Source organism: Urtica dioica, chromosome 5 (assembly GCF_054948205.1).
Source record: "Urtica dioica subsp. dioica isolate 48M chromosome 5, U.dioica_male_clone48M_v1_H2, whole genome shotgun sequence".
Classification (NCBI taxonomy): Eukaryota; Viridiplantae; Streptophyta; class Magnoliopsida; order Rosales; family Urticaceae; genus Urtica; species Urtica dioica.
Window position 1 is genome coordinate 4,604,822 of NC_142760.1, and position 13,489 is coordinate 4,618,310.

The following is a 13,489-nucleotide window of genomic DNA, read 5'->3' on the forward strand; positions in this document are numbered from 1 at the left end:
TTAAAAACTAAGTAGATGTACAGTTTAATCTCCTGTAATATATAAAGTTGGTAAAACAAAACTAGACTTTATGGGCGGTGACACTGTTGCGATATAGAAAGAAGGCGGTGCCTTTCCTCGAATTATAGAGGAGAGTGGGACCCCACAAAATCAGCTACCCAGAAACGACACGACACAATTTGGTAACCGACTGTAAAGTCACCAAAACCGCGTCCCATGCAGTTCGTAGAATTAAAAAAAATTATCAATCTTAGTTTTTCTTTTTCTCAATTAACAACTGGAAGTAAAACATAAACAAGCTGGCCACAGCGTATTGTTAGCTTAGGAGTCCACGAATGAACCTTCCACTTCTACTTCACGGCCATGTATATAAATACCATCTCATATCTCTACTCTTCAACTCACACAAATTAAACAAAAATACATACATACAATACATATCAATGGCTTCTGTTTCTTTATTCAGCTTCATCGTACTGTCATTATTAGTGGCTGGGATAGTGGTTTGTGGTGCAATCGACATGAACAGAGATTTGAGGGTCACTTGGGGCGATGGGAGAGCAAAGATAGTGAACAACGGAGAGCTGTTGAGTCTGTCTCTGGACAAGGCTTCTGGGTCTGGGTTTGAGTCAAAGAACGAGTATTTGTTCGGTCAGATTGACATGCAAATCAAGCTCGTCCCCGGCAACTCCGCCGGCACCGTCACTGCCTACTACGTAAGCTTATTTTGATTCTTCTCTTCTTTTTTTTCATTTCGCCAGTATTAGTCTTTTTTTATTTATTTACGTCTATGTCTCTTGTATTTCAGTTGTCGTCGAAAGGGTCGAACTGGGATGAGATTGACTTCGAGTTTCTGGGGAATCTGAGCGGAGACCCTTACGTTCTTCACACGAACGTGTTCAGCCAAGGCAAAGGCAACAGAGAGCAACAGTTCTTCCTGTGGTTCGACCCCACAGCCGATTTCCACACATATTCCATCCTATGGAACCCTCAGCACATTGTGTAAGTATTATTGCCTCTCATATACATGAAAGGTGTGAACAATCTAAGTCATAAATAATGGCTCATATGAATGCGTGTTTCATCAGCTTCTCGGTGGATGGGACTCCGATAAGGAAGTTCAGGAACTTGGAGTCGAAGGGTGTTCCGTACCCGAAAGACCAAGCGATGAGAATACATTCGAGCCTGTGGAACGCGGACGACTGGGCGACGAGGGGCGGTTTGGTAAAGACGGATTGGAGCAAAGCGCCGTTCACGGCTTCGTACAGAAACTTCAAAGCCGATGCTTGCGTTTGGTCTTCGGGGGCGTCTTCGTGCCCCGCTGCGAATTCGTGGTTCTCTCAGAGGTTGGACTCAGCTGGTGACGCCAACATCAAACGGGTTCAGAAAAACTACATGATTTACAATTACTGCACCGATGCCAAAAGATTCCCCCAAGGCTTCCCTCTTGAGTGCACCGTTGCCTAACTAATCTCCATCATTACTCTCGTTTATGTATACTACACACACTTATGTATATTGTTTCTTCCATTCTTTTAATCATATTATTCTTTTATTCCTATACTTCCAACTCCCTCCCATGTGCATGAATTCCCATTTAGACACATATGTTGGTTTTCTTATCAAGGTCGTTGCACAAAACAGAGAATAACATAAGACAAACACACTGAGTATTTGTACTTCTCGCAAAGAAAAGAGAGGCAAAACTGGGACAATTTTCTGGTTTTGTATTTTTTTCGAACATTTGGGGTACGTTACAATTTCAGCACGTAAAAATCAAAATTTAAACTACAAATTTAACCCATGATCCACAAAAAACATCGCTCCACTTCCTACGTACTTGTCTGCAAGATCTAATACCATAATACCACGATATGCACCACGTTGCTATAAAATAAAACAAACAAAATCAAATAATAAAACACACGTCGACCAAGGTTACAAATCGCACTATCCCCCTTAATCTTGACTTGGTTCGAGATTTTTCACACCGAGCAGTTCTCGCATCTTCTCGAACTTAATCCTTACCGGGGCCTTGGTGAGAATATTAGCTCCTTGCTCCATAGTGCACACAATCTCTACACTGATTTTTCCTCTCTCCACGCACTCGCACATGTAATGAAAGCCCGTGTCAATATGTTTGCTAAGTCTGTGGAACACTGGATTCTTCATCAACCTAATCGATGACTTGTGGTCGACATAGAGAGTTATCGGCTTAGGTTCGTCGCCGATCAACTCACTGAATAGACTTCTCAACCACAAAGCTTGGCATGAAGTGTTTGGAAATTATTTCCTTTTAATGAGCTGTTATATTTCTATAATTATGATAGTTATTAATTTGTGGTTTTATTTGGAAATGAATATTGATAAATTTATGTAATTGATATGGAATAAATGAGCAGATACTAAATAATATTAATTAAGTGAGTTATGGGTTTCCTTAGAAAATTATATAAAGGCTCACACTTGGTTATGGTCCCCAATGCAAATAAAAATTGTCTATACTCTTCCCATAGAGAGTTATACTTTCAGTTTTCTCGTCGGAGGAATAAAGTGATTTTGCAAAGGAAGATCATGTACCACTCGGCTCGTGTTCGTCCGACCATCGATCATCGAAGTTATTCCGCATCAAGTGGTGATCGACCAAGATGGATCCAGGTATTCTTTTAATCCTTAATAATCTAATAACATGTTGATTCTTAGAATATTATTAGTATATAAGTTTTCGATCAAGTGGTATCAGAGCAAGCATTGTTTGTTAGATTATTAGGATTATTTTTTATTTATTTATTTAACGTAATGTAACAAGAATTGCATCTGAGCTATAATTCCTTTTATTGAAATCCTTTTGTTTACGGTTTTTCATCATTCTGGAAATTATTGTTGCAATTCTTAATTTCGTAGAATATAACGATCGGTCTTTAGAATGAGTTTTTTTTTTGCTTCCTCTACGTTTTATAAAATCTATATGTATAATCAGAACAAAACCATTGTGCTCTTTTGTTTTGGTCTAAATTACAGTATTTTTTTTTTTTTGAAGTTTTCGTTTATATAAGTATATATACATGTACTTTTGAAAGGAAATCTTATACATATGTATACAATAGGATGGAAATTTGTTTGTTTTATCCATCATTTATACATATTAAGCTGTGTTTTTTACGGTTGTTAAGGATATATACCTAGTTGATAAGCAATATCTTGCATCTTGTTGTTGCTGTTGTTTTTGTTTTTGTTTTTGTTTTTGTTTTTTTTTTTGCTGAAGAAGTTTCTTTTCTTGCTTCTTGTTCTTTGCTACGTTTTTAAAGCATTTATTTGTCTTTATTGCTTTTGTCATTTGTGGAATAAAATAAATGCTTGATATATTAGGAATTTTTTTTTTTTTTTTTTTTTTGACTTTTGGTTGCGCTACGGCTATCTCACTAAATAAACAGTCTTTATTCTGCCTTTTTTTTTTCTTTGGCTATTAGCAAAGAGTATAAAAGTTTGGTTATATTAGGAATGTTGCGATATTTTTATAACTAGCACGCAAGCGGACATATCGAACAAGTAATAGTGTTACGTAATTAACGGATATCAATCCCACGGAGACTAGTTACTATAACGACGTTAAACAACCTAAAGCGAATTAATTTCACGGTATTAAAGTGGGTGGTGCAGGAATTGACTACAATTAAACTAACAAAAACAGCAACAGAAATGTAACACGAAACTGTGAATAAGAGAAAATGGGGGTTACGACTTCACCGGAAAATTAAGACTCGGGGGTTTCGGGTTCGAACAACTTGACGTACTCTACTCATGCTAATCTCATTCTCCCTATGATATTACTAGCCTCTCTCGAGTGATCTAGCAACCTACGTAATTGACGGATTATACATCCTCGCTCTCGGCCTCTAATCCTATTAAAACAATTACGAGCAATAACCACGAGAATTCAAACGATTACATTAAGCTTAAGCCGTCTAGCAACCTAAGAACAAAACGAAGCAAGAATTATGAGCGTGAGTTTTCGCCCTCTCTCGAGTGATAGAAAACTCCTAAAAACAATCCTAGTGATGGCCAATCTAAAGAACGCATTAAGAACACATTCACACAAGCATGAATAATTAAGTAAATCAAAGCATAATTTCACCCTAACGAACCCCCTAACCTAATTCAATCCGGCTACATCGCAACCCCGCTAAAAGCCTAGCCTCTAACGGATTCCATATTTAATAACATAATGATCAAGACAAAAATCAACATAACCATAAATAAGAGAAACACTATGAAATTCATGACGGGAAGAATAAAACTATCAATTAACGAAAAATTAGAGTAATAGAGAATAAGGGAAAGAAGGAAAAACTATTAAAAACGGGAGTTCACGGTTGCTTGTTCGTCGGATCTTCGACTCAACTTCGCTCCCAAGCAAAAGATCTCAAAGAAAAAGTGCACAAAAAAGTAGAAAGAACAACTCCCCAAAACTAGAATGAGTTAATTAGGTTACAAGAGGTGTTTTTAGCTCTGAGTATGTCTTTTTCGGATTCATCTCAGCCTTCCAATTAAATCCAAAGGTTCAAAAATCTTCAGAAAACGTTAATTTCCTATTCCAACAATCCAGAGGCGCGCGGCGCGCGGACCAAACTCCAGGTTACGCGCGCTCCGCGCATAAGACTCTGTGCGTTTTCACGGTTTGTGCCCCCATATAAGCGGCGCGCGACAAGAAGCCCGCGGTGCGCGGTCTCGAAGTCTGTCTTTCCGCGGCGCGCGAGGGAATGCGCGCGGCGCGCGTAGTCGCCAATTTTCTTGCCCATCGCTTTTTTTACTCCATTTCGACCGTTTTGTCTCCAAATCTCGTCATCTTTCCAATAAATTGACTGTAGACACTCTATTGCTCCTTTGAATCTGAAACTACTCAAAAACCTACTAAAAACTATTGAAATACTCGAGGATTCGTCGGTTTTTGGTTCGGGAAATAGGAGTTTTACGCGTGATTAACGCACCTATCAAGGAACATTTTTTTTTTCTTTCATGTGGTTTTGGAAAGAGATAAAGTTTGGGTTTAGGCTTTTAGTAGGAAGCATTTTTTTTATTTAACAGTTAAAATAATATAGCGCCCCTAACTTATGTTTCGGATCTAGGCAGTTATTTTATTTAACTGAGGAATTAGTTTGATTTTATATAGCTAAATACTAAGGTATACATCTTTAGTTATATAAAATTAATTTTTTTTAAATAAAATTGAACCATCAATTTAAGTTTCTCTGGTATATTTTAATTGAGTTGATTCAAACAATATGTTGCCAAAGTAGCCTCTATTGTGGAAAATTAATTTAATTAAAATTATACACATAGATGTTGTGCGAAATTATTCATGCGAATTATGCACAACCCAAAGGAAGACATAGTTTGGCAAAATAACAACGTGCTTGCAATGATAAATGCGTGATAATTATAAAGTGTCATTCATGTGAACTATGAAAAGTCCAAAGACATTTTATAGTTTAACAGAACTTATTATCAGTATTTGATCAATGTATTGAGTGTACCAATTATAAGTAATTTATTTGTCCAAAGACTAGGAATTAATGTTGTGTTAGGTAGCTTGAGATGGTTTATTGATTTAATTATGTACTAAAGTGAGAACATATTTTCTTTTTCGTTCGTAGATCCAGTTTCATCTATCGCCACAACAAACATCGCTACTCAAATCAACGACATCGAAATACTAAGTAGGACAAAGCATAAGATCACCCTCGACTCCATGAATATGGATGTCGCCATTATTGACAAAAATTCCACTGCCAATCTAGAAAATTCTCACAAGTCTCTACCTTTAGTTTGTTCTGAAATTAATTAGGCTTTCATAACTAGGGATACTTGGTGTGTAGACTCTGGTGCTACTACTCACGTAAGCGTATCCATGCAGGGTTGCCTGTGGAGCCGACCGCCAAGTGATGATGAAAGATTCATCTTTGTGGGCGATGGCAATAAAGTTTTCGTAGAGGCTATTGGAACATTTAGATTGCTTTTAAAGACTGGTTTTAATTTGGATTTATTTGAGACTTTTGTTGTACCGTCTTTTAGACGGAATTTGGTTTCTGTTTTTATGTTGGACAAATCTGGTTTCTCTTGTTCATTTGGAAATAATAAAATTAGTCTCCATCAAAATTCAAATTCTTAGGTTCTGGTTCTGTAATTGATATTTTATACTTGCTTGATATTGTTAGTTCTAACAATGAATTATTAAATACAAGCTCGCATGGTACGAAACAAAAATTAAATGAGAATTCTGCCACTTTATGGAACAAGCGTTTATGTCATATCTGTAAACAGAGACTTCAGAGGCTTGTGTCAGATGGAATTCTTGAACCCCTAGATTTGACAATCTTTCAAGTCTGCATTGAGTGCATCAGGGGGAAACAAACTAATTCTAGAAAATTGGGTGCCAATAGAGTTACGGATGTTCTTGAACTAATACATACTAATATATGTGGTCCATTCCCTACACCTGCTTGGAATGGACAATGGTATTTTATTACGTTCATAGAAGATTATTCTCAATATGGTTACCTATATTTGATACACGAAAAGTCACAATCATTGGATGTTTTCAAGTCTTATAAGGCTGAAGTCGAACTTCAACTTGGAAAGAAAATTAAGGCTGTCAAATCCGATCGTGGTGGTGAATACTATGGCAAGTATGACGGATCTAGAGAACAACGTCCATGACCCTTCGCCCATTTTCTCGATGAATGTGGAATTGTTTCGCAATACACAATGCCAGGGAAACCTAGCATGAATGGTGTTATCGAGTGACGAAACCGAACTCATAAGGATATGGTAAGGAGTATGATTAGTCATTCTTCCTTACCAGAGACTCTTTGGGGAGAAGCGTTGAAGATTGCGGTGTATGTCCTGAATCGGGTACCAAGTAAAGCAGTTACCAAAACCCCTTATGAGCTTTGGACTAACAAAAGACCAAGCATCAAGCATTTACACATTTGAGGTTGTCCAACTGAAGCTAGGCCTTATAGGCAACATGAAGCAAAGTTGGACTCACGAACAGTTAGCTGTTATTTTGTTGGTTATGCCGAACGTTCACGTGGTTTCAAGTTTTACAATCCCACATCCAGTTCTTTTTTCGAAACGGAAAATGTCAGATTCCTTGAGGATATTAAGTTTGGGAGAGAAGAAAATACTAGGAGTGTTGTCTTTGAAGAAGTATCTTCAACTATTGGTATTCAAGATATTATACCTCTTACCGTTCAAGACATAGTTGAAGATAACATTACTAACGTTGTCCCTAACCAGGACAACATTGAGATTCTTCTTCAAGAAGTGCCATTAAGGAGATCCATTAGAGAGAGAAGAAGTGCGATTTATGATGATTATATCGTTTTTCTTCAAGAACATGAGGATGGCATTGGTCTGACATAAGATGATCCAATCAACTTCCATCAAGCCACGCGTTCTTCTAAATCTCAACAGTGGATCGATGCCATGAAAGATGAGATGAAATCAATGGAAGACAATGACGTTTGGGATCTTATTGACTTACCTGCAGGTACGAAGCCAATTGGTTGTAAATGGATATTTAAAACCAAGTTGGATTCAAAGGGTAATGTTGAAAGGTATAAGGCTCGTCTAGTCGCCAAAGGCTTCACTCAAAAGGAAGGCATAGACTATAAAGAGACTTTCTCTATAAAGAGACTTTCTCTCCGGTTTCATCAAAAGACTCTTTTAGGACTATTATGGCACTGGTAGCTCATTTTGATTTAGAGTTACATCAGATGGATGTAAAGACTGCGTTTCTCAATGGAGACATTGAAGAGACAATTTATATGACTCAGCCAGAAAACTTTGTGTCAGGAAATCCAAAGTCTATGGTTTGCAAGTTAAAAAAATCCATCTACGGACTCAAACAGGCATCCCTGCAATGGTATCTCAAGTTTCATCAGGTTATTACTTGATACGGATTTGAGGCAAATATTGTTGATGATTGTGTATACCAAAAGTTCAGTGGGAGTAAATACATCTTCCTGGTTTTATATGTTATTGACATTCTGTTCGCTAGTAGTGACATTGGTTTGCTACATGAGACCAAGAAATTTTTGACGAAGAATTTCGAATGAAAGATCTTGATGAAGCATCTTTTGTATTAGGAATCAAGATACGAAGAGATCGTTCTCAAGGTGTTCTTGGATTATCACAAAAGAGCTATATTGATAAAGTGCTTAGCAGATTCGACATGAAAGATTGTAAGCCAGGAGATTGTTGGAATAGATCTAGGGTTAAGAAGATTTATCGTTTCTAGCAAGCGGCGGAATATAAAAAATTTCTTTAAAACACGTAAAACCTTTTTACAACCTAGACAATCGCATGAACATATAATTTAAAATTTTAAAACTACATTTAATTTTTACTCGGTACTAACCTCGAATGGAGCTTGAACGTTGAGAAGCCTTTGGAAGGTTAAAACGTTCATCTCCCCACACAGCACGCCTCTCCCACTAGTCTTCTTAAACCTATTGAGCAACCACGAAAGTTTCTACCACTAGAGTCTAGCTCGAGATAACCGTCTCATGGAGACCCGAATTTCGAGCTTGTCAGTTAGATCAATCCGAAATCGCCTCTCGCACGAATAGGTCTCTCATGAAAGTTGTCCTGATGTGCAGTAGTGAGTTTCAACTGAACAAGACGTGTCCCGAACAATCCGGAGCTCACAATCTCGTCTTCTCATACTATATATATACGACAATTATGCCCATTTCAAGCACGTAACTTATCTTTATTATAGAAATCCCATTGTTGTACTACTTAAAAGCGATCTTAATACAAACAACCCTGAGCTATTCTTACATTCTGTTTCTCGTCTTTACTTTAATCACACATTTTATTTCAAGTTCTTTGAGAGATTGAATTTAGTCTTGTTACGGAGAATTGAGGTCCATCTATAAATCTAAATCGACCTATTTTAACCACAAATTTGTCGTAACTATTTTGGCGTGATATATTGCATCAACGTGCATGATAAAATAAAAACACAAATTACTTGAACAAAACTATTTCGTGTATGTTTTTTCATATGTGTGTTTTTTAGAATGATTTCTAATATTAATTTTGTAGTATTAACATAATATTTACTATTAATATAAATTAATTTTATATTGTTGATATATCAAAATAATATAATATTTAAATAGATTATTATTGACATAACAAATTAATAGAGAGGTTAATATGCAATTGATATGAATTAATATTGAAAAGTTTAAAAACATAATATTTTTTTTTGTGTGAGATTTGGTGTCGTGGGTTGGTGTCGTGGGTTGGAGTGAAAACATTGTAGCTGCATCAAAGTTGGTGTAAAAGTTATACCAATTTGGTGTTAATTATAGGTTGGAGATGGTCTTAATACAAATTTTATCTCAATCAATTTGTGTTAAGTATTTTTTTAATGCATCAAAATATTCGGATTGCATAACTCAACAAACATAAAATTTTTTCCTTTGCTTTTAATTCGAAATGAGGAAAGGTATTTTAGACAATCTAAGTTCACTAATCGGGCCTTTTGACTATTAATTTAAACAGAAAATTAAGAAAATAATCAATTTAAGCGTTTGGCGTTGTTATATAGCCATCTTTTGATAAATCTTAGGTAAATAATCATTTTCAGACGTAAATCTTATGTAAATAACCAACGTTTGGTAATTAATTAAAGTGCTATTTACCTAAAATTTAGGTCTGAAAGTGGCTATTTACTTAAAATTTACCAAACGTTGACTATTTAACAGTGTCAAACATAAAAATTGGCTATTTTCTCACCCTAATTTAACACTATAAACTTTGACTTTTTTTAATAACCAAAAAGTTTTAAAAAAACTATTTCTCTCGCTTGCTCATTTTTAAATGTGAATTTTACTAAGTTTTAATTACTGTTTTACACACAGACAATTTTATTGCAAAATGCATTTATTTTTTTTCGTGTATGACTAGTATGAGATTATTCGAAAAAGTATGATGAAATAGAAAGGTTTTTTTTATTTTATTTATTTATTTATTTATTTTTTATCTACTGGTAAGCATTTTCATTTTTATGTTAATACATATCATGTAAAAAAACGATAATAATTAGTTAACAATATATCATAAAAAGCTGTGTTTAATCATAATTATAATCATAGAAGTGAAAACAAAAATTACCAATAAATAATGAGAAAATCTTTCGACTTGGTCATACTTTTGTCAACAGACCCATTCCAATATGTTTCCTAATAGGAAAGTACTTTCACTTTGAATTGTTGTGGATATGTCGCTTAATTTGTTTTCCGAGTTAAATAGACAGATAAGATTGTCATTATAAGTTACAAAGTGTAGAAAAGATGAAGAAAGAGAGAATCGGAAAATGAGGGAGAGAGAGAGAGAGAGTGATCCGAGACTCTGAATATTTTCTTATATTTTGATATGAAATTGTATCACCTATTTATACATATGGTAGATACATGAGAGTAGTCTAAATACATGTGAAGTAATAAAGACGTGTAATAAATATGCCTAATAAATAGATAATAATAAATATTACACAAAGAACAAGTCATAGAAATTAACATGAGAAATAAATGCGACAATTTCCCATGTGAAATGAATGCCGAGTGGTGTGAGTTCCCAAAGGCACACTAGTCAGGAAGTGACGAGGACGAGGTGAAGCTTAGCTTGGACGAGGTGGCGAAGTGTTAAGAGAAGGCCAAACTGACGAGCTGGATTTCAACACTCCCCATCAAGCTTGACTGTATATATTGAGGAGATCAAGCTTGCTACATAGCTCGGAGAATGTAGTTCGCGGAAGGGCTTTAGTAAGGATGTCGGCGAGCTGAAGACCTCACGGAATGTATTCCATATCGATAATTTTTTCTTCAATCTTTCACTGATGAAGTATCGGTCGATCACTATAACAAATACTGTCTTTCGGTGCGGATGAATTTGGGTGCGACTTTTCGCACCTAAAAGTCGCACCAAAAACTACTTTCGGGTGCGATTTTTCGCACCCAAAAGTCACTGAAGTCGCGCAAAACAATTTCGCTGATTTTTTTAAATTTGGGTGCGATTTTTCGCACCCAAAAGTCTAGACATACCTTTGGGTGCGACAAAGTCGCACCCAAAAGTTCACCATACCTTTGGGCGGTCTTTTTTCATTTTTCCTCATTCCCTCTTCTTTTTTCCTTCTCTTTTTCTTCTCCTTCTCCATTGTCGCGCGCCTCACCTACAAGAACAAAGAGGAAAAAAATATTTCAACAACAACAACAACCCATCTTCGGCCGCCACAACCACCATCTCTTCCATTCTTCTTCTTCTTCGCTTGCGCTCGGCCAGGAACTCAACCACCGAGCCCGCGCGCGCGTCTTGGCCGGGGAGAAGAGCCACTGCTGGGAAGTCCGAGAGAGAAAGGGAAAGAGAGAGACCGAGAGAGAGGAAGAGAGCGAGGGAGTGAACGAGGCCGACAGCCACCGAGACCGGGCCACTGGACGCGTGCGCGCGCGGGCTGAGAAGAAGAGAGCGCCGCCGCGAGCCGCTGAGCGCGCCGCCCACGAGGAGACGTCGGAGAGCGAGAGAAGTAACGTCCGGGAGTTGATTTCGCGAGCAAGGTAAGGAGATTTCATTCTCAGCCAAGAATTTCGAAAGTTAGGGTTAAGAGTTTGATTTGGGGGTTTCGATTTCCGAGTGAAATCTAAGGTTTTGGCTTGGTTGAATTTGGTTGATTTTGGTCACTTGGCCGTGTGGTTCATTGGCCGTGTGGTTCATTGTCTGGAGCGACGAGGAGCAGCGACGGAGGCCGGAACCATCCCGGTACGAGTCGCCATTTTTTTTTATATTTTTGGTGACTTTTTTAGGTGCGACTTTAGGTGCGGAAATTCGCACCTAAATGTCGCACCCGAAAGTCTAGACTTTTGGGTGCGAATTTTCGCACCCAAAACTTTTAGGTGCGGACTTTCGGGTGCGGAAAAGTCGCACCTAAAGGTATCATTGGGTGCGAAAATTGACTTTCAGGTGCGAAAAAAGTCGCACCTGTTGCTATTTTTTGTACTAGTGCGATCTTGATATGTTTCGTTCTGTCATGGTGGACTGGATTTTTAGCTATGCTGAGAGCGGCTTGATTATCACAAAAAAGCTTGATTGGAAATTCGATGATGATCTTGAGGTCGTCGAGAACTTTCTTTAGCCAAATGCCTTCACATACTCTGCTTGCTAAAGACCTGAGCTCGGCTTCAGCACTACGTCTTGAGACAACAGACTGCTTCTTGCTTCGCCAGGTAACAAGATTTCCCCAGACATATGTGCACATGCCTGATGTTGATCATCTGTCTGGAACATATCCGGCCCAGTCCGCATCTGTGAACACTTCGACACCGCGACTTCGTCTTTTCTTGAAGGAGAGGCCAGTCCCTGGGGCAACTTTGAGATATTGGAGGATCCTCATAACTGCATCCATGTGAGTTTTCGAAGGGTTACTCATGAATCGACTTACCATACTCACTGCGAATCCAATATCTGGTCTCGTGTGGGTGAGGTAGATGAGTTTTCCCACGAGCTGCTGAAAATTTTCTTTGTCAGTGGCGGCCTCGGTGGTGCGAGCTAGAAGTTTCACATTGGTATCCATCGGAGTATCTACTGGTTTGTAGCCAAGCATGCCAGTTTCTTTGAGGAGATCCAAAGTGTACTTGCGCTATGAAACAGAGATACCCTTCTCAGACCGAGCTACCTCCATGCCAAGGAAGTATCGTAGGCTTCCGATGTCCTTAACTTCGAACTCTGATGACAAAGTTTGCTTTAATCTCTTGATCTCTTCTAGGTCGTCTCCGGTGATGACTATGTCGTCCACATACACACTAAGGATGGTGTGCTTGCCTTGTGTGGAGATTTTTGCGAAGAGTGTTGGATCTGCTTGACTCTGCTCGTAGTAGCAACGCTTGAGCACATTGGTGAATTTTCCGAACCATGCTCGAGGGGACTGTTTTAGACCGTATAGAGACTTCTTGAGTTTGCAGACTTTGTTGGCTCCTTGATCATTGTCAAATCCTGGTGGGAGTTGCATGTAGACTTCATCTTCCAGTTCACCATTTAGAAAAACATTCTTTACATCGAGCTGAATGAGAGGTCCATCTAAGTTGGCTGCTAGTGAAAGGAGGATTCTGATGGTATTGAACTTCGCAACTGGAGCGAACGTCTCTTGATAGTCAATGCCATATGCCCGAGTGTACCCTTTCGCGATAAGGCGGGCTTTGTATCTCTCCACTGTCCCAACTGGATTGTGTTTGATGGTAAAGAGCCATCTACATCCAACAGTTCGCTTTCCTGGTGGTAGCTCGATGATATCCCACGTATCATTCTGTTCGAGGGCTTAGATCTCGGCATGACTCGTATCTCGCTACTCGGGACTTTGAAGGGCTTCCTCGATGGATTGTGGCACTTTACTTTCATCTAACTTTGCCACATAGGCTTGGTA

At 38.0% G+C, this 13,489-nt stretch overlaps 1 protein-coding gene across 1 annotated transcript; it reads left to right on the forward strand.

The window, feature by feature from the left end:
- The first annotated feature begins 404 nt into the window (after nt 1–404).
- On the forward strand, nt 405–1,563 carry LOC149394935 (putative xyloglucan endotransglucosylase/hydrolase protein 23). Its single transcript, XM_089615816.1, has 3 exons — nt 405–716; nt 809–1,002; nt 1,089–1,563. The coding sequence occupies exons 1-3, from the start codon at nt 444–446 to the stop codon at nt 1,465–1,467; spliced, it is 846 nt and encodes a 281-aa protein (XP_089471942.1). The 5' UTR covers nt 405–443; the 3' UTR covers nt 1,468–1,563.
- Nucleotides 1,564–13,489: the final 11,926 nt, after the last annotated feature.

Coding starts and splice junctions, on each gene's coding strand:
- LOC149394935 (XM_089615816.1), top strand. CDS start 444: ATGGCTTCTGTTTCTTTATTCAGCTTCATCGTACTGTCATTATTAGTG. Junction 717..808: donor GCACCGTCACTGCCTACTAC/GTAAGCTTATTT, acceptor CTTGTATTTCAG/TTGTCGTCGAAAGGGTCGAA. Junction 1,003..1,088: donor TGGAACCCTCAGCACATTGT/GTAAGTATTATT, acceptor GTGTTTCATCAG/CTTCTCGGTGGATGGGACTC.